Here is a 20,885-nt window from a genome sequence, read left to right on the forward strand (position 1 = left end):
AAGGTTAGTGATTTTAGTTTAAGAGGCTAGGGGTATATTGAGAATTCTATTATTTTTTTCTTTTTAATAATTTTTGAAAACTATAATAATCATTAAAAATCTGATAAAATATTTCACTCTCTTATATTTAACTTTACACTTTTTTAAAAAAACAAATGCACATGAACTGAACATGAACTAAACAGTTTAAGTGGATGTAAAGTAGAGAGTGTATGTGTTTGCAGGTCAAAAACATAGATAACAAACAAAACAAATTCTGTTTTGCAAACACTAACGTGTTTAAAGCGACTAATTTCACAATGGCCCAATAGAAAATTTCTCACATAATCTCAATCATATTTCTTTATTCAAATTTTTTAGAACTTCTTGCCATATATGCAACATTTTAGGGCATTAAGGTTGTATAAAGATTGATGAAGGAATGGAGAATGAAATGGATTATAGTATTAGGGGTATACACAAATCAAAGGAAGTAAATACAAAATTTAACACAAATAATAACAAATTAATGATTTGATTAGTTGAGTACCCCCCCCCCCCTCTTCATTCGGTTTCACTAACCCGATTTGTTAGGGGTGTTTTGCCAGCCTAACCGAGGAGAACTCGAATGGTGCCCCGGATAGCTTTATAGAAGTTTAGGCCCTTTAATTAGCAAGTTATCAGTGTAGCCCCTTTGACCAACAGAGTTACTACATGGACATTAACTTTTGTTTGAAACTATTCTAACCAATGGAAATGTGTCACATGATGGCACACAACACATTGTACATGCTCGTACATATTAGTACATGTGTATCAAATTTTTTTACTTGTATGTCAACATCTGCAACCAACTAAAATTCATCACATGTCATCTTTTAGAAAATTTATTATATAATGTACATCATTTATTTGTTTCTTTATCACATGTTTTGCAGTAGAATTCATTGGCTCTCTTTATGCTAAATTTTATCTGTTCTTTTTCTTAATCATACCCATAATGTTGAATCTAGCAAATGTTTAATCCAAAAGCTAATTAGGAAAAGTTACAACAAAAAACAAAAAAATAAAAACTTAAAAAGAAACAAAAAACAACTTTACTATACCTTATGAAAATACATATAAAAGGGGCAATCCAAATGTTCCATTAACACATCTACCCCTCATAATTTAAACTCAATGGCAACTAGTGAACTTTTATTATTTACATCATCATAAAAGATAAAACCTTTGCAACTTTAGCCTTTTTCCCTCCTCACAACAACATTCTTATTCACAAATCCTCATACTCTTAACAAAATATTTGCGGGGTTTTGAAATTTATAAAGCTTGATCTCCTAAAGCAGCCATTGATGAGCGATTCGAACGAAGCAAATTCCTTGAAGATCGCACGTTCTTGAGTGTCATCATCAACTTTTGTCTCTCTCCTTCGACTTCTGCAAATTGCAAGCTTAACTGAGAGTATCGATCATGCATTTCCTTAAGTTCGTTTTCGACATTAACATATTTTCCTTTGATTTCCAACATGTCTTTGATCAATTCGTTGATGTCTCTAAAGCTCTTAAACACCGCTTCCTCGTCACTATGTTGTTTAAGGAAAGAACTGACAATAAAAACAAAATCAGATGATATTTGTATTTTGTAATGAAATAAAATCATCAATTGGACAAATTTGCAGGAGATAAATGTTAGCAGCCGTCTTACAATCTGTTTGACGATTTTAACAATCAACCTTATTCTAATAGATTTTGACTCATTGATGCAAGCCAACCACCAAATAAAAATGGTTGTGCGGGAAAAAAGTTAATATACACATCTATTTACAAGTTTGAAAAATGATGAGCATGTAAATTCTAATAAATTACTGTTAAACATAAGATCATTTTATAGATTTATGTTAAATCACTTTCAAAAATTAAATTGTGTGTCATGATACATCCATATACGCTAAAATGACAAATATGATAATAAGTTAGCAATTTCTTACTCTGCCGTTTAAAAAAATAGTTAGCAGTTTTCGAAAAATCAGCAAAAATGTGTTTTTTATTTGATACAATAAGTAATCAAATGCAAATTAGATTGCTAAAATTTGGATCTACTATCAAATAACTTATCAACTCATTATTGAGTAAAAAAATGTTAAACCAATGGTTAAAAAAATTTAATCATATATTTGGTAATATCAAATACCTTTGGAATTGGATGCTTGATTTCTTTTTTGTCTTAAGTGCTTCAGCGAGCTCGCTTTCCAAAGCAAGAACCCTTTCTAATGCATTTCCATTTCCCCGAAAATCAACAAAATTCGGGTATATGCTTCCTAACTCTTCATTGGCCTTTAAATATAAAAAAAATAAAAAAAACAATACAATCAGAAGAAAAAAAAACGTGACAAAAGGCAAAGAAATTAAACATCATTAGAGTAATATGCAAACCTGATTTAGTTGTGCAAGCTCTCTTTGTAAATCTTGGAAGCCCGGGTCAAAATTAGTCAACGGAAGATGTGAGTTATCGTTTTTCATCTTTTCCAACTACCATAAGACGAATGCCATGAACTTAAATCAAAATTAAAGTACAGTATATGAATATTAATCAGATGTGCTAAAAGTTTACCTCTTCGTCTAGTTGCTCCATACAAGACATCAAATGTTGAGTTCTGAATTGATCGTTTACAACCGTTAGTTGTTTTGAATCACTGACCAGTTGGCTTTCTTCGTCTTCATACGCGCACTCTGTAACTCCCTGCTAGACCAAATATTCAATAAATAAATTTTAGTCAACAATCATTTTAGGATGTTTTCATTTGAATATTTTTTTAGCATTCTTTGCTAACTTGTAAATCTTATATATTTGTATATAGGAGTGGGATCGGATACAAACAGAATTTAACGTACGAAGTGTGCTTATTGTGTGAAGCACCAGAGTATTATTTCGCTGGAGTTTTTAAGTGGCGAAATAACTAATCGAAGTAGTGGAATAAATATTTCACTACTTTAAACATGTAGAGTAATAATAGTTACTTCAAAGTAATTTTTAGTAGGATAATTACACTCTATTTGCAAAAATGTCACCGCGTATTTAAAATTGTAAGATTTATGTATCTTCAGTTCTTCACAAGTGTCATTTAAAACGTGGAATTATAAAAAATAAAAAGTACAAAAATACATTTTTCTGCGCCAAATCCAGCCAAGAACGCTTGAAAATGTAAAAATGAACAAACATTTCCCTTCAATTCGGTGTAAAATTAAAAGGGTGTTTGGATTTTGTTTTTAAAGCAATTATGTGATATTAATGATCAAAATCATATAAACACGCATAAATCGAAACACATTGCCTAGAAGAAAAAAATGGCTCGCAGAAATTATTAAATGAAATCTAATCTAAACTCAGCTTATAATTTAACTTTGGAATTTTATTTCAAACCTGGATTTCTTGTAGATTTACAGAACCATTTTCTTCTTTTTGAGCAAGCTGCTCTTTAATTAAAGAAAGTTCATCGGAAATTCTTGTTTTTTCATCTTCACACTCTTGTAATAAAGCAACAAGCTTTTCTTTTTCTTCCTTACAACATTCCAGGCTCAAAACTGCACACTCTAATTCCGCGCGTAACCGATCATTATCTGATTTTTCCAAAATTACCAATTCCCCCTCGGCTTCCAATTCTTGAATTCTCCTCAACTGAGAAGCTTCAGATTTTTTCATACTTTCAATTTCATCAAGAGCATCTTGTAATTTAAATAGCATTTCTTCATTATACCTTTTTGAAACAGAAAGTTGTTGCTTTAATTCTTGAATTTTTGTTTGATGTTGTTCTTTAATAAACGCCATTCTCAAAGATTCGGTTGGCCCTTCCAGGTCTTTTTCCTTTTTATCATGTGTCACGTCAGCATTGTTTTTAAGCTCCTTCAAGTAGACTGACAAGTTCTTGAATTCTTCGGTTTTTAATTTCTGTTCAGAAAGTTTATTTGTAAGTTGGTTGCATTTATTGTGTAACGCGATTAATTCATCATGTTGTTCTTCCAACTTTGATTTGAATAGTAATAATGTAATCGAGTCATTGAGGGCGTTTTGGTAGTTTACTTCAGTCAGTTGGATCTCTGCATTTTGAGCAATGTAATCCTCCAATTTCAGTTTTAAAGATTTAACTTCTGTTGCTAAACTTTTGTTTTCTTCAATATGTTGAGTGACCTCTTCCTTTGACTTGGTCAACATTTCTTTCAGCTGACCTGCCTCAAGAGCATGCTCGTTTTTAGATTCTGAAATTTCAGCATTTTTAGCAAGAGAAGCCTGTAACTTCAATCTAAGCGATTCAACTTCTGTTACTAAATTTCTGTTTTCTTCCATATAACGAGCGACTTCTTCTGTTGACTTGGTCAGCCTTTCATTTAGTTGACCAATCTTCATAGAATTCGCGTTTTCAGATTCTGAAATTTCAGAATGTCTAGAAACAGAATCTTGTAACTCGAATCTAAGAGATTCAACTTCCGTCTCTAGATTTCTGTTCTCTTCCTTTGACTTGGTCAACATGTCTTTCAGTTGATACACCTCGACAGCATGCTCGGTTTTAGATTCTGAAATTTCAGCAACGGAAGCCTGTAATTCTGATCTAAGAGATTCAATTTCCGTTACTAAATTTCTGTTTTCTTCAATATAACTAGCAACCTCTTCCTTCGATTTGGTCAGCATTTCATGCAGTTGACTCGCCTCAAGAGCATGCATTGTTTTGGATTCTGATATTTCAGCAACAAAAGCTTGTAACTCCGACCTAAGAGATTCAATTTCCGTTACTAACTTTCTGTTTTCTATACTATAACGTGCAACCTCTTCCTTTGACTTGGTCAACATTTCCTTCAGTTGACTTACCTCGATAGCGCGCTCGGTGTTGGATTCTGACATTTCAGCATGTTTAGCAACAGAAGCTTGTAACTCTGATCTGAGAGTTTCAATCTCAGTTACTAAATTTCTGTTCTCTTCAATATTACAAGTGGCCTCTTCCTTTGACTTGGTCAACAATTCGTTCAGTTGACTCGCCTCAAGAGCATGCTCATTTTTAGATTCTGCAAATTCAGAATTTTTAGCAACAGATGCCTGTAACTCTGATCTAAGAGATTCAAGTTCTGTTGCTAAATTTCTGTTTTCTTCAATATAACGAGCAACCTCTTCCTTTGGCTTGGTCAACATTTCATTCAGTTGACTTGCCTTGAGAGCATGCTCATTTTTGGATTCTTGAACTTCAGCAACAGCCGCCTGCAACTCTGATCTAAGAGATTCAAGTTCCGTTACTAAATTTCTGTTTTCTTCAATATAACAAGCAACCTCTTCCTTTGACTTGGTCAACGTTTCGTTCAGTTGACTTGCCTCGAGAGCATGCTCGTTTTTGGATTCTTGATTTTCAGCAACAGCAGCCTGTAACTCTGATCTAAGAGATTCAACTTCTGTTACTAAATTTCTGTTTTCTTCAACATAACAAGTGAGTTCTTCCTTTGACTTGGTCAACACTTCTTTCAGTTGGCTCACCTCGAGAGCATGCTTTGTTTTGGATTCTGAAATTTCAACACTTCTAGAAACAGAAGTCTGAATCTCCAACCTAAGAGATTCAAGTTCTGTTACTAACTTTCGGTTTTCTTCACTAAAACGAGCCCCCTCTTCCTTTGACTTGGTCAACATTTCCTTCAGTTGACTCGCCTCAAGAGCATGCTCATTTTTAGATTCTACACTTTCAGCATTTTTAGCAACATAAGCCTGTAACTCCAATCTCAAAGATTCAATTTCCACTACCAAATTTCTGTTTTCTTCAATGCAAAACGCCTCCTTTTCAAGACAACCGTTCAATCTAGACTCTGTATCATCAAGTTTCATTTGAACCTCCTTGAACTGCTCTACCTCTGCCTTTGACTTAGTCAACATATCTTTTAACTGCCCTACCTCAACAGCATGCTCTTTACTTACATTTTCCAAAGTTTCATTCAATTTTGAAATCTCTTCATTTTTAGCAACAGAAGCCTCTAACTTTAACTTAAAAGATTCAAGGGTTGTGATCAAATCTTCATTTTCTTTCATATAACGACAAAGTTCTGACCTTTGACTTTCAAGTTCAGAGGTCAAAACCTGATTCTCATTTTTCAACTCGGAAATGATTTGTTCATGAAAACTTTTATCTTCAGATGATATCTTTTGCAGCTCAAGTTCTAATAAAGAAAGATTCTTTAACATCACTTCACTATTCTGCACTTGTCTTTCACCAGATTCCAAACTACTTTTAAACACTTTAGCAACCGAATCAATCTGCAATTGAAGCTTCTCAAAACAAGGCTTTTCGATTTCCATTTTGGACACTGTTTGATGTAAACCATTCATAAACTTCATCTTCACATTATCAATTTCCTTTTGAAGATTCCGTTTATCAAAAACTTCTGCTTCTAGAAGCTTCTCAAGATCCTGTTTTTCAGCAGAAACGACTCCGTATTTACCTTTATAAACTCGGTATTCCGTTAACAGCGCTTCACATTCGGTAATCTTTTCCATCAAAAGAAAATTCTCGTTTGAAAGATTCCCTAAATCCGATTCCAACATTTGATTTTGCAGTTGATAATCGTTCAATTTGGAAATATAATACCCATTTTCTTCAAGTAAAGAATCCCTAGATTGGTTCGAAAACTGTAACTTTTCGTTTATTTTTCTTACATAATCACTGGCTTCAATTAATGTTTCCTTAAGTGTTTCGGAGTACACATTTAAGTGTAAATTTGCAGAGCACATTTCACCGAGCTCTTCTTCGACCTTTTTATAGATATTTTCTTGTAAACTCAATGATTGTTTCAAGTCATTGGAGAGATGTTTAGATGATGGTTGTGAATTGTCGGCAAAAGCTTCTTTAATGACAGTTTGATTGGTTTCAAACATAGACAAAACTTGAAACGAAAGCATGTCGAGATCTTTCTGCAACTGACTCACTGCAATCGAGTAGTTTAAACGGGCCCGTTTGAGTGCTGATTCTGAAACCGTGACCCGTTTTTGAAGCTCGTTGTTGACTGAAGTCAACTCATTTGCTTCGGTTTTGAGGTTTTGAAACTCGCCCAAAATCCGTTTTTGGTTTTCTTCTAGCTCATGTATAAGTGACTCGTAGTAATACTCCATTTGATCCATTTTCTTAACAAGATTTCCGTTTTCGGTTTTTGCAATATCCATTTCTTGATCTGATGTTTCACAAAACATTCCGTTATTAAGATTTTGAACAGTCCTTAGTAGCACGTCGAAATCGGACTGTAAAAGACTCAAATCTGACTCATGGGAACCAATAAAAATCTTCTCTTGTATCTCCTGGATTTGACTTTCCACAAGTTTGGCCACATTGACTTCTGTATTGCGCTCGGTTTTGCCTAAGGTTTGTTCCATAATCTTTGAGTTTGAGTTAACTTCTTTAAAATGTTGTAGTTCACTTTTGAACTTTGAACATTCTGATTTTAAAAGGTTGACTTCTTTGACCAACTCTTGACCCGAAGCAATCTCGGTGGTAAGTTCTTGTGCAAGCTTTTGTGTTTCGGTTCCCATTTCGTTAGCATGAGTCTGCAACGCAGTTAATTCTTGTTTTAGCTCAGAAATTGATGACTCAGCAGCTGCCAAGCTAGCTCTAAGCCGATTATTCTCTTCATAAACAATTGTCACGTCATTGTCCAGCTTGGCTCGAACTAAACCACTCGATTTTTCGGGTGGTGACTCGTGCTTGTCAACATAGTAAGTATCTGATGCGTTTGATGACTCATCGCACGTAATTTGTGAATCTGAATATTCTCCATGTGTGCTTGTTTCTTCTCTGAGTTGTATTCGTGTTTTAGCCTGTTTAAAACAAAATCAATAAAAATTCAAAGTATTTCAACATTTAAAAATTAAAATAGATAAAATAAATATTCTCTCATTATAGTCCAAATTTCAACATTTTAGGTAAAGAGTTTCATTAATTTAGACATGATTTTGCTTTTTTGAAAACATGCTAACATTATTGTCCACGTTTCTACTTTAGTTTATCCCAAATAAATACATTTTAATAAATATGCATTAACTAGATATCACAAATTATCTTTTTTTTTGGACAATAATAAAGATAACAGAACGAAAAAGATATAACCTTATTAACCAGATTATCAGGTATCTGCAACTCAGAAGATGATGATGACTTGGAAGTACTATTTACAGTCTCTTTGTTTACATTATTGCCACTTTGCAAGCCTTTATCCCTTTGTTGCTCAAATTCCCTAAATTAAATCCACAAATCACTTAAATACTTAACTAAAACTAATAGTATCTTAATAGTCATTTCAAGAGGATATAATAATACCTGAATCCAGTTTTGGCTGTCAGCAGCTGAACTGTCACCTATAAACACAACATACAGTCAACTGAGACCAAACAAATACAACATTTATAGAAAAACTTTGATTAAAAAGTTACAATTTCTCACATGCAAAATGGTTCCATGATCGGACCCATTAAGAGGGAGATTAATAATGGACGGTTGTGATGCATCCGCATAATCAGCAAGATTGATTGTAGCCTCACCGAGGATGCTTGACCGTGAAGTGCCCTGTGGTAGTGTGGTCCAAGTTATAGTTGTCACAGTTAAAGTTATTAGTAGCCAATTTTTATATAAAAAGCCCCGGTGGTTTGACCATATTGCAAGTTTGGTCACCAGGTTTTAAAAATTGCAAACTTGGTCCAAACATTTGTGAGAGCGTGTTTAGTCCCCACCGTTAATCCTAGTTAGTTTTCAACGGAAAAGTGATGTCTTGTGCCATTCATGAGAGGTTAGTTGTGTCTTTTCAAAATTGGAACCCTAATTAAATACTCTTTCAAACTACAGAACTCCTCACATCAACCTCATCACCTTCGATTAGTGCAAAATCGAAGGTTCAATGCGTAATCAAAGTTGATGAAGTCGACTTTAGAAGTTGTGGAGTTTGAAAGAGTATTTTATTAAAATTCCAAATTTGAAAAGACGCAATTACCCTCGCATGAATGGCACATGGCATCACTCTTCTGTTAAACACTAACTTGGATTAACTGTGGGAACTAGACGTCCAGCCCTCTCGCAAATGTTTGGACTAAGTTTGCAATTTTTAAAATCTAGAGACCAAACTTGAAATGTGGTCAAACCACAAGAAACATTTGTGCAATTTTCTCTAAAAGGAAGCTTACCATTCCTACAACAAGTTTGTAGAGCTTATCATCATATTGTTTAGTCTTTGAATCCAAAAGAAGCCGTGTGGTTTCATAAATGGGGTCCGCCCATTTACACGACCCGCCTCTCACATTTGCTTTGCTCGTCTTTGCAATGGCCTTCCCGGTGTCAGTTGGAATAAAAGATATAAATAACTTTTCCCAATTTTGCGGTATCTGAAACATAAACATTATTCAAATTGGTAAATATTTGATAATACTATTGTATTTGTATTTCATCTAAGAATTATCCTAAACTCATATAGCAAACATTCAAAATCATAACTTCTAAAAAACACTACAATATAGAAAAGAAGAATATAACTTTTGGTTCCTCCAACCGTTTCTTCCTTGTAAAAATATCCGTTACTCCACACTGTTTGACAATTTTACCTTGAAGAAGGGGATAAAAAGAAGTAAACAAAACTAAAATCGCCAAAACAAGGCATGCTCTCTACTATGTAATATGTAAGTGATAAATGGTACATAAAATGCATATCACTTAAAACTATTGTATACAAGTTATTTAGCAATATTCAAATGCTAATAAAGAAACAAGATTGAAAGAGGATAAACGGGTAACTTACATGTGTCGCGTGAAATTGCAGCCGAAAGACGGCTTTTACTTTAGCTTTCTCAACTTTCCATTTGGCGACCCTCGACATTATTACATACACAAAAATAACACAACCTGCAAATAGTTGAATTCACAAAAACAAATCAATATCAAATCAATTCCAAACATGAAACTCAAACATTCACAAAATGCCATATGATTTATCAAAAAACCAACTGATTTAATAGTTTTAAGCGGTAAATTTGGTACCTTTAAATCAAATCTAGCATTAATATTCCCTGACTGATTAGATCCAGAAACTTTTTGTGTGTTAGACATTAAATCTTTACGCATTACAGACCCCATAATTGAAAAAGTACTAGCAATAAAGCATAAAGATCCCAAAGAAATTAATCATATATTAATACCAAAATCTTAAATAAAGCTACAAATACATAATGTGGTAAAACCATGATTAAGATATAATTTTTTAATTAACCCTAGATTAAACTTTATCCAACAGTAGTAAATTCCCCCACCCCCCTAATCATATAGATTTGTGAAGCATAAACCTAGATCTTTACTGTTGGTATAATAATTCAAGAACTGCAAGCAACCCACATTCAATTTCTTCATTATAAAACAAAAATTAAGCTCAAAAATTTAAGTAAATGCTTACCTTCTTCAACCTACTGACAAAAACACTTCTGATCCAAAACCCTAAACAGTAAAAACACAAACTTGAATCAAGAAAAAGTAGAAAAAGAATCCCAAAAGAAAGAAATAAATAAATAAAAAAACCTTTTTTCTTGAATTCAAGAAAAGGTGAAATTGACAAGAACAGAGTAAACCCACTTCATAATTTCAAGAAAATAAGTGAAAAAACATCAACATTTGTTCAAAGATCAAATCTTTACACCAAATTTGGAAGACCCAGTTGAAGAAACTAGTGAAATTGTGAAAAAAGATTAAAAAAAGAAGAAGAATTAGAGTGAGATATGAGCATTATGTTACCTAACAATGCGGGATCTGAAATGGGGTACTTGCAATTGAAGCAAAATGAGAGGAATCTGAGACAAAGATAGTGCGATGGGAAGCGTAAGAAATCAGTAAAAACATTGAAATTGGTTTTTAAAAATTTAAATCAAATCTTGAAATCGCCATCAAAGGATGTCAAGCAGCAGACACAGACACAGGAAGAGAGAGAGAAAGAAAAGGTTGAAAGCTGAGTTTAAATCTTAGAAATTAATGTTATTATTTTTTATTTTTTTTTAAACAGCTCACAATGCAATCGCCTTTCGACCCGGAAAACCCTGTTTTTTAAGGCCAGCGTCCGTGAATACTCACCGAATACACGACAGTTCGGTGAGATAAATCTCGTTCAGTTCAACGATCCAACTAGTGAAAGTTGTCTGCTCGCCTAGTCTCTCATCATAATGCTGAGGGCAAGAATCGAACCTGATTCACATAAAACGTCAAATCTCTTCCTTACAATTCCACCGCTAGCTCATTTGTTTTATTTTTATTTTTATGGATTTGGGAAAAGTGAGAAAAAGAAAAACATTTGGGTATCCCGCCAAAGGTTGTGATGGTCCGGAATTAATTGAATCAAGCTATGTTCTTGTGTTTTTTACCTTTTTATACTTTGGCTTGGGTTTCAGGTTTTTTGTGGGTGAAGTTTGGTGTTTCAAGATAAATGGAATCTTTTGGTGTGATCACGTGCTAAAGTGATCACTTTTGTTTTAGAATGCAATTCTTTTGCCGGAAATCTAGATGAAAATCAACAATGTCGTTTTACTCACATGAATTTTGAGATTTTATTTACTTTTTTCATATGTTATTTATGTAACTTAATAGTGTGTGTGACTATACGATACTATGTTGTGTGATTTTAAATTACATACGATACAAGAAAAGTGTATTTAAAATCATCATGTTGTGAAGTCGTTAAAATTGATTTTAAGTTTGCACCAATATCAGCTCTTGCGCAAGGGAATAACGATATGAATTGAGTTGGCTTGATTCACAATGTCTAGTCTCAGCTTGAAAATCGGCTTGTATTATGCTCATGTCAATTTTTGTGGCTCGATGATTAGCTCGTTCATTTTTTTTAAACTTTAATAATTTTTATGTTTTGGCTTATGCATGTACTAAAAAATATGTTTACTATGAGTAACTCTTAACTTAGACTCGGTTACTCATCCATGACTTACCCATTAGAATTTGGCATGTCTTTACCTCAAAGACATCTTGGTTTTGAGTACTTTTCTTCCCACTACTCTCACAAATAAGCTTCTTTTATTTTATTTTATTTTTTACTGCTGTCTACATGTGAGTTTCTTTACATCTCCAGTTTAGTGATTTCTTAGTTTCTCTTGCTTCTAAGACCTATACTCCTCACCATTTGTTATTTTCTCTTGTCTTGATACATTTTTATTTATGATATTCACATTTTTATCTTATCCCCGCTTTTTATTATATATCTTGTTGCACGTGATTCAAGATTGGTCAAGGAAAAACGAAGAACTATACTATTGTTGAGATGAGTTTAAATGGAGCCGGTATTCTCACTGCAATGTTGCTCGAGCCTACGCTCTAGACCCAGTTATGTGTGTAGTATCAATACTAAATCATCGATATTCAAGAAAGGAAAATGAGAAATCAATTATGTGCTGAAAAGTTATACATACTATCTTCACATGTATCCCAAAAACGTTTTATAGAATCAATATCAACTTATTAACATTCAAGAAAAGAAATGAAAAGTCTATTACTGTTTGAAAAGTTATACGAACTAGCCACCTTCACTCATACCATATTCTATAATTTTATATGAGTCAAATCAACTCAAATTTCAATCAAATTTATGATGAGCTAAGTACGAATGAGTTGTGTATCAAACGTTGTTTGTCTAATGTTGACCGTGAAAAGGTGTAATATATATACGCGTTATGCTCAGAACATAAAAATATAAAACAGAGTGTTATATTTTTGAATTCGCTAACCATACACCTTAAAGTTAATTAAAATAGAAACAAATAAAATTACCAAGAGTAAATTGGATAAAAGAATATCATTGTTGAACAATAGTTAATTGCATATAATTATACCATCTACTACCCACACGCTTTAAAGTACATTATGTTAGATTCAGAATTAAGAAATCTTTATGTGGATTAAATATTTAAATGTAAAAAAAGGAATAAGGTATATAGTTATTGGCAGTACATTTAAAGTAGCAGTAACATGTGGTGCGTGTGTTAAAAAACAATAAAAATAAGCACATAAACAAATAAAGTTATTCTTAAGGAATAAATGCAAATAAATGGATTTGTACATATATTGAATGACATACTAAAGACGTGATCTCTTTTTCACGCTCGTTGAAGAATCCATAAATAAATATTGATGGGGAGATTTTACAGACTGTTTTTTACTGCTAAATATTAAAAGAAAGATCGAACTAGTTCAAATTGGTTAAATTGTTAGTGTCGGGACAGAACACAAATGACAATCAAATTTTAATGCTTTAATAATTAATCTACCAACAAGTTTCGGTTTCTAACACACATAGTAACATTAAAATAGTCAAACATTCAAGTAAATATTCAACTAGTAAATAAAATAAATTTATCCATCGATCGTAATCTAATAACTAATATAGCAATAATTAACTAATAAAATAAAATATGGTGAAGATGTTTTAAAATGGGCGTGTATTTTAAAATTAGTCGTTTGAAATTGGATTGAATTATGCATATCAATTGTTTTGCGGGTTGGTGTAAAAATTGTGCTGGTGGTTGTGACTATATCATATATATATATATACTATTAAAAATTTTTTTAAAGAGTTTCATTTGTAAGCCTACACAGTTTGTATGTCACTGCTCACAATCATATATAACAAGAAGCCAAAAGCTCGAAACTATAAGGGTCAACTCGATTTCTTTAATTATAGGTATGCAATATTCTTATAGTTTTAACTATCTTCAATTCCTTCTGTTGTTAAATACAAAGTATTCAAAACAAATGAAATAAAAACTAATGTGATCACTAGCTTTGTTTAAATTTACAACTCATCATTGCTTCGTAATCACAATTCACAACTACAAGCAAATAAAGAGACTCAAGATTGTCTTTTTTGAGTTAGGATCGAATATAGTTTTGATTTTTAAAGTAACTTTATGTGAATCTCGCACTAATCTCATTATTTTCATATTGGCTTGTGGTAGCATGATCTATGCTGAATTACTAGTCGTATTTAAGGTGCCAGGAACCCGATATCCATTATAGCAATTATTGTTTACAGGGATGAAAATGACTCATTTTGGGTACAAAGATGTATTATCTAATATCAAAATCAACGGCTAAGCTCTATGATGACGGCATCGGCGAAATGATGAAATTAGAGACGATGACAATGATGACGAAGACGATGAAAATGATGATGGACAGCAAGGAGGAATGATGACTGCCACAAGTATAGTGAATATGTTTGGAGGGGTGTTTATGGGTATCTATTCAAATGAAGGCTCTTGATCATGGTAGCGTGAACGGTCTTGCTAAGAAGAAAACAATAATTAGAATGCGAGGGTAGAGCGTACGAGTGACCAAATCACAATGTCTTACATGAGATGACTAAGGCATCCGTTTATAAGAGCCCCCCCCCCCCCCCCCCCCGGTTGAATTTAGCGCTAGCTGGCTCCTTGGCTTGATTGGGTATAACATTTTCGTTAGTTTCTCAGTAGAAGGACTCGCATTTGCCTATTTGGTTAAGAAACTAATGTCCACTTTTTAGAGAAAAAGCTCGGTTACCCAATACCCATGTGATTGTATGATCTTGAGAGTGGTCAACGCATGTTGACTTTATGACATGCTACTGTGCAGCCATATCATGAGGTGATTTATGCATTTTGCCATTTGACCATCAAAACTGATGAGCTTCTCTACTGGTAGAGCGAACTGCTTTGTTTTAGAAGACCAGCAAACTTGAATCTGCCACTCTCAAATCCCAATACAATTGATGGAACCCATAAGCGCACTGTAATCAAAAGCACAACTCATACAGAGGCGTTTTATTCCAAAATACAGTAGAATAAGTAATTGTAACTTTAGTTAGTTTTAACGTAAAACATGTTACGACTTACAAGCGATTGGTAAAAAAAACGTGATTTCTAAAACATGGAGCCAAAACCGTAATCTAAATACTAACACTGTAACACATCCATGTAGTTAAACCTATTTAAGCTTGGGCACGCTACATATACCGGATATAATGAGGTGGTCGCTAAAAGTGGATTCCCAATATCTATCTCCCCCCCCCCCCCCGGCCGTTAGATGACACTTCACAAAGTAGCATTTAGACCGGGCTTTCATTGTGGGCCATACAGACTCATAAAAAATTCTAAACTTGATCGCCCATTTCATTCTTTCTTGGCTACAAACAAACAAAAACATGATTGGCATACAAAACATTTAAGTTTGTTTTATTGATTTATTTAACTCGATTACAATTTATTTATTTGTCATAATCTGAAAGTTGTAAATTCAATTATTGATCAAATTGAAACGTCAATCAATCACTAGGGAAAAGATCTCATCAAATAATCATACACGAAAACCGTTCTTTTATAATTACAACCACAGCCGTCAAAATGATAGCGACTCGTCGTAAGGAAACAAAGTTACCACGATACAATAAGCACAAACACAACAAATATTCATTCGTACACAAATACCATGAACTACTAATATGTACTAACTACTAGCATAGTCATTTGAGACAACCTAAGTGCCACAAATATAGGTATTTCATGACACATGGCAACATATATGTTTTTAGTGATCAACAAACATTTGGTCCGAATCCCATAAGCCCGTTTGCGGAATCAAAAGAAATCTGAATGCCTTCTTGTTGGATATTTCCAATAATGGATAACCCTGATGAAGTTGGGGCGAAGGCAAAACAAAATTTCCCCATCTCGTTCATTGGAATTAAGTAATTTGTAGCCGGAAGTGTTAAAACCGGTCCACCTGTAAAGTAGAATGAAACTGTGGGGACTTGAACCATGACAAACTCGTTTAGGTCGTAACACGCATCAAACATGCTATCAGGTGGGGCACGAGGCAGGTTGGTGGTTTGTGCGATGAAAGCGTCACGAAAAGCAATATAGGCAACAGTGGGAAGTCTGGTGACGGCTGTCCCAGTATCCGTCACAACTCCGTGTCCCATCTCGCTCATTTCAAATATGGGTTCGGTATGCTCACCTGAACCCCTCCCACACCAAGACCTGAAAGCCCCACGTAATAAAAAGTAGGGACTCTCGGGTTCCTTAAAAGTGGGACCCAAACCGCACTATCTGTTGGGAGAGACTCTCTCCCGAACTCTAGTAAGCCTGGAGAACCAGTTCCCCGGCTAACAAGACAATAACTAAACGCACCATCGGATGCACCACCAAGTTGACTCACTAATGACATTGATCCACCACCGATGCCAAGTAATCCAGCTGCTCCTATAAACAACCCTTGGTTTCTATGACCGCAACCGATGGCAACCTTTTGAATAAAGGTATCGTCAAAGGTTAGCGTCTCGAGGGCCAACGTTCCCTTAGTGTAGGACCCATCCCCATACGAAACCTCGTATCCACACCACCGACCACCACCGTTGCCACGACACCCAACCGCAGTATCTGCATGCTCACAAACAGCGGACCCACAAGACACGGCTACAAAAGAAGCTGAGCTAGCCGGGTTAAAAACCGGGTCCGACTGCTGATAACATTGCTTGCATGGCAAGCACTGGACCCACAACATCGCTACCAGAGTCAACCACCATGTATTGACTCTGCGCGGGACTTCCCACCCCGATTCTCACAAAATACTCTCCACTTCCCTGTTGCATACCCGAAACCACCTCCGACCCAAAATCCGCCACCTCAAACCGCCGTTCTCCACCACCACCCGTGGCGTGACTACCATTAACAATCCTACTATTCAAAACCGCCACCCTTTTCACGTCCCTCTTCAACCGAGCTTCCACCTGCCGCCTATGACCATCATGGTGCTCCGACAGCCTGTCACGGTGTACAAGGTTAAGCTTCCACCGTTTGTTGTCCCGGGACTGGTCGGGTTCCAATATTTGATGGTCAAAGAGTTGTGTTTGTGGTGTGTGGGAGGCTGATTTTATTGTGTGTATGATTTCATGGACATTGAGGATATGATGAGATGGATGGGACGATGATGCTGCGACGGTGGTGAGGGTGGTTAATGGTGGAAGTAATAGCATAACCGCCGCTACTGTAATTAGCATGACGGATGTCTTCATGGTGTTGCTTTTGTTTCAATGGCTCATGGAACAAGCATTAACTCATGGTGTATATAAAGAGTTTCCTCAACTAATAATATAATATAAAAATAATAATTAAACAAATAATGTATTATAATTTATAACCATATACAACTAGGGTAAGAAAGTATATATTTCATAACATGTATATACCATAGAACTAATTAAGTTATTGAATACCAAGTTTTTGTTAAGAGTATTAGAGGGGTTATTAGTAGAGCTAGAGTTTTCTAGTTTTGGTAGCTATAGTTAGCGGTGAATTTAGGTTTTTTTCTAAAGCATGGTTTTATTAGGTGCTCAGATGTCTTATCAAATCGTCGTTCGAGTTTCCTTTTCGAGCCGGGTTGGTCGCGTACTTATGATAACTTGTCAATACACCCGGTATACAATAAGGTTTTCGAGGTAATAAAAAAGGTAGCGTGTCGCTGATAATAATTTAGAAAGAATAAGATAAGTACTTAATCAAATAACTCGGTACTCATTTGTAAATTGTTCACGAGTCTCACCATTATTTGCCGTTTCTCTCTTGTTTATAATACAAAAGTTGCAATTAAAAAAACACTTTGTTTCTTAATTGCAACATGTGTGTATTACACTTTTAGTCTATTAGTGTTTTGGCATTCAAAGATCTTAGGTTTGATCGAACCACTGAAATATATATAAAGGGAAATAAAGATTTCAAGATATAGAAAAAGGAAAACACATTTTAGAGAATATTTTTCCCTTAGATTTAGCTTCTTTTTTTTTAAACGGCGACTTTCTTATATTTAGGCTACCGCACTCTTTAAATTTGGAGAGAGCCCCTATACCCCACTCTGGTTAGACTATGTTGTCTTAACCGGGCCAATGCTGGCTTCAAAGTTTAGCTTGGGCGTTCTCCACGGAAACCTTATCGCCGACTGCCACTTGACAGCCGTTGTGCCACCACAAGAGCAGAACTCTCTGACGTAACACACGGTTGGACGAAAACCCGAGCGGGCTCAGGATTCGAACTGACAACCTTTGCACAAAGCCTAGCTCAAATCTATCATTTCCAATATCCACCCAAAAATGACACAAGTGGGATTCAAACTTGAGTCTCTATTAGAGAACCCAAGTCTCTTACCACTAAGCCACAAGTGGGGGATTCCCTTAGATTTAGCTATCTAAATCTACATTTTCTTATAGAAGGAATCTTACTAATATATTAAAGCAAAACCATGTATCCACATGGCATTCATCTAGGTTGTCCACATAGGATGCCACATAAACAATTGCCTTTTATATTTTATCCATCTCATTATTATTTAAATTAAATTCTAAATTCACAAAATATTATACATGACAAACTCCCGTTTCTATTTTGTATAACCCATGACCCGATCCAATTAACAAAACCTATGTTGTCAACGTTCATTCCTCATGAAGCCCTAAGCCTCCAACATAATCACCGTCAATGCCCATAATCACCGTCGCTGTTCACACATTTTATGTTCGTGAACATTCATTCATGTTCGTTAGTGTACATGTGTTTAAGTTCATTCGTTTTTTGTATTCCTATATAATTCTTAGACCTACTTCAATTTAGTTGAGTTTTATTAACTTTTACGTATAACAATATCATCAAACAATCTGACAAACAAGGATGGTTATTACCACACAACCTGTGCATTTATTTGAGTGTAACGTTAATCTTTTAACCCCTAATATTAAAAGTCTAAATAAAATGGTTATTATAACTTTAAAATTGTAACTCCTAAACTTTAAACGTTTAATAAATTGAAATTATTTAGTAGTTAAGTGGTTATTATGAGTTTAAACTCCTAACCACAAGTTTACATATTTAATATTTTGATAACTTTTTTTTATTTTCCTTTAATGTTTTGTTAAATAATGTTTGGAAATTATTTATATAAATTTGAAATTATATAGTGTTAGAGCAGGTGTGGTTCATGTATTTTATGGGAATTGTGTGACATTCGTCAATTTCGGGTCTTGTTTGTATTCGTTTTTGTATTTGTTTATTATGTAAACCGACTCGATTTGTAAACCGAAGCTTATGTTATAATCAAAATGATGGATTTATGTTACAATATTGTTTCACACTTGTTGGGTCTTGAAAACATCATATTTTTATTTTTATTTATTTATTTATTTTTTTTTTTTGTTTTATGTTTTTGTCTTGATCCATTTTGCATGAAAATTCTTGTGTCTCACACCCATATTTGACCACCAACATTACCCTATATATACACCACCTTTCCTCTTCATTTTCCCTTGCTACAACTCCAAAAAAAAAACTCTCTCAAACATCAAAGATTCAAGGTTATCATCTTAAGTGTTCTTGAAGGATTTTGGTCTTTCATCTTAATTAGTTTATGTAGCCTTATTAATACTTGTTTATGGTTGAGCAACATATATATATTATACACCCCTTGTTTACCTTTGGTAGTTACTTATCCGATTCCGGTCGGTGAGGTTTCGGACCCCATAAGGCAAGGCTTATGGAGGACTTCGTGTCCTTAATATATATACATCTATATAACTTGTTCATACATATTAATCTTGCTTGTCTTAGTTTGTTGGTCATGTTTACAAGTTCCATGGTTATGGGTTTTTAAGAGTCTATGCTTCGGTTTAACCGTAAATAGCTCTAAACCGTAAACGAACTTTGTTACTAGTTTTGTTTGTTTAAACATACTTAGTGTTAGATCTAAGTTATTAAAATCATTTTTACAAATTCTATGGTTATGGGTTTGTAGAATCTTACCTCGGTCATAACCCGAAACACGATCCGAACCGAAAACCGAACTTTTGTTTAAAGACTTTATTGTTAACTTTTGGTAATTTTTTTATTTGTACATTATTATACAAGTTATTTAGTGTTTGGACATGTGGAAACCATCTATGAACTTGTTGTAAGATGGAAACCGAATCAAACCGATTCTTGCTCGCTTAAGACACACAAGTGTGTTTTTTTTAGCCATCAAGACTTGTATACTTCTTTAAAAATAGTTACAAATTGATTTTTAAATATTTTCTTAAGTACTTGGAAATGTTGGATCCAACTTGATCTCATAACAAAGTTTGGACCGACAAAACCGAACACTCGCTTAACGTGCGTTGTTAGTTCTAAAACAATGGAACTACATACTTGGTTAAGTCTTATTAAATTTTATTGAGTTATCTCATAACATTCAATATTTTGGAAAGTTGACTTTGGGTTTGACCAATTATCAAGACCCGAACCGACAACCCGAACACTTGATAAAAAAAAACTCGTTTTAGTATCTTTATTCCAAAGGGATTTGCATTCTTGCATTTTACCCACCTTATTACTTAACATAGGTTGAGTAAATATTAAGGTTAGATACTTTAACCCGGTTTCGAGCAAACTTACATTTTTAAAGGGTTATTATTATAAATTCTTAAATAGTCACATTTTAAACCTTGAACTTTAATTATTTACATTTCTCAACATTTATTTTGTTTAAAGACCTTCAAGACAACCTTTCTAAATTCAAGACTTCTTTTCTTTTTAGGCATTGTGCGTTAAACTCGTCGTTCCGACAAATCTCCAAATTATCATCTTTCAAGTTTACTACTTGAAGGTGAGTACTTCATACCCCATTTTCCATCTTTTATTTTGGGGGTGACATTTCATACTTATTCAATAAAATGCTTTATATTTGAATCTTAAACCACAAACGTAGTTGTATACTTTACCTAAATAATTGCTCGATTTGGTGTTCTATGCTTATATGCCTATGTGTTTATCGCTTTTGGTTGGTGGAACTATAAAATCTTAGACTATTT

At 34.1% G+C, this 20,885-nt stretch overlaps 1 protein-coding gene and 1 pseudogene across 1 annotated transcript; both read right to left on the reverse strand.

Annotated features, from left to right (window-relative positions):
• Nucleotides 1-1,126: 1,126 nt before the first annotated feature.
• Nucleotides 1,127-10,907, reverse strand: LOC143619989 (uncharacterized). The gene is made up of 13 exons (XM_077091797.1): nt 10,760-10,907; nt 10,425-10,465; nt 9,777-9,880; nt 9,169-9,366; nt 8,435-8,557; nt 8,312-8,349; nt 8,102-8,228; nt 7,308-7,812; nt 3,400-7,166; nt 2,590-2,721; nt 2,412-2,507; nt 2,170-2,312; nt 1,127-1,582 (listed from the first exon to the last, which is right to left on the reverse strand). Exons 3-13 carry the CDS (start codon nt 9,852-9,854, stop codon nt 1,300-1,302), a joined length of 5,490 nt encoding a protein of 1,829 aa, XP_076947912.1. The 5' UTR covers nt 9,855-9,880; nt 10,425-10,465; nt 10,760-10,907; the 3' UTR covers nt 1,127-1,299.
• A 4,516-nt stretch (nt 10,908-15,423) lies between these two features.
• On the reverse strand, nt 15,424-17,148 carry LOC143619892 (protein ASPARTIC PROTEASE IN GUARD CELL 2 pseudogene; annotated as a pseudogene).
• Between the last annotated feature and the right edge of the window lie 3,737 nt (nt 17,149-20,885).

Source organism: Bidens hawaiensis, unplaced genomic scaffold (assembly GCF_021521415.1).
Source record: "Bidens hawaiensis isolate Kalapana, Puna unplaced genomic scaffold, B.hawaiensis_p1.1 tig00002525_1, whole genome shotgun sequence".
NCBI classification, from domain to species: Eukaryota; Viridiplantae; Streptophyta; class Magnoliopsida; order Asterales; family Asteraceae; genus Bidens; species Bidens hawaiensis.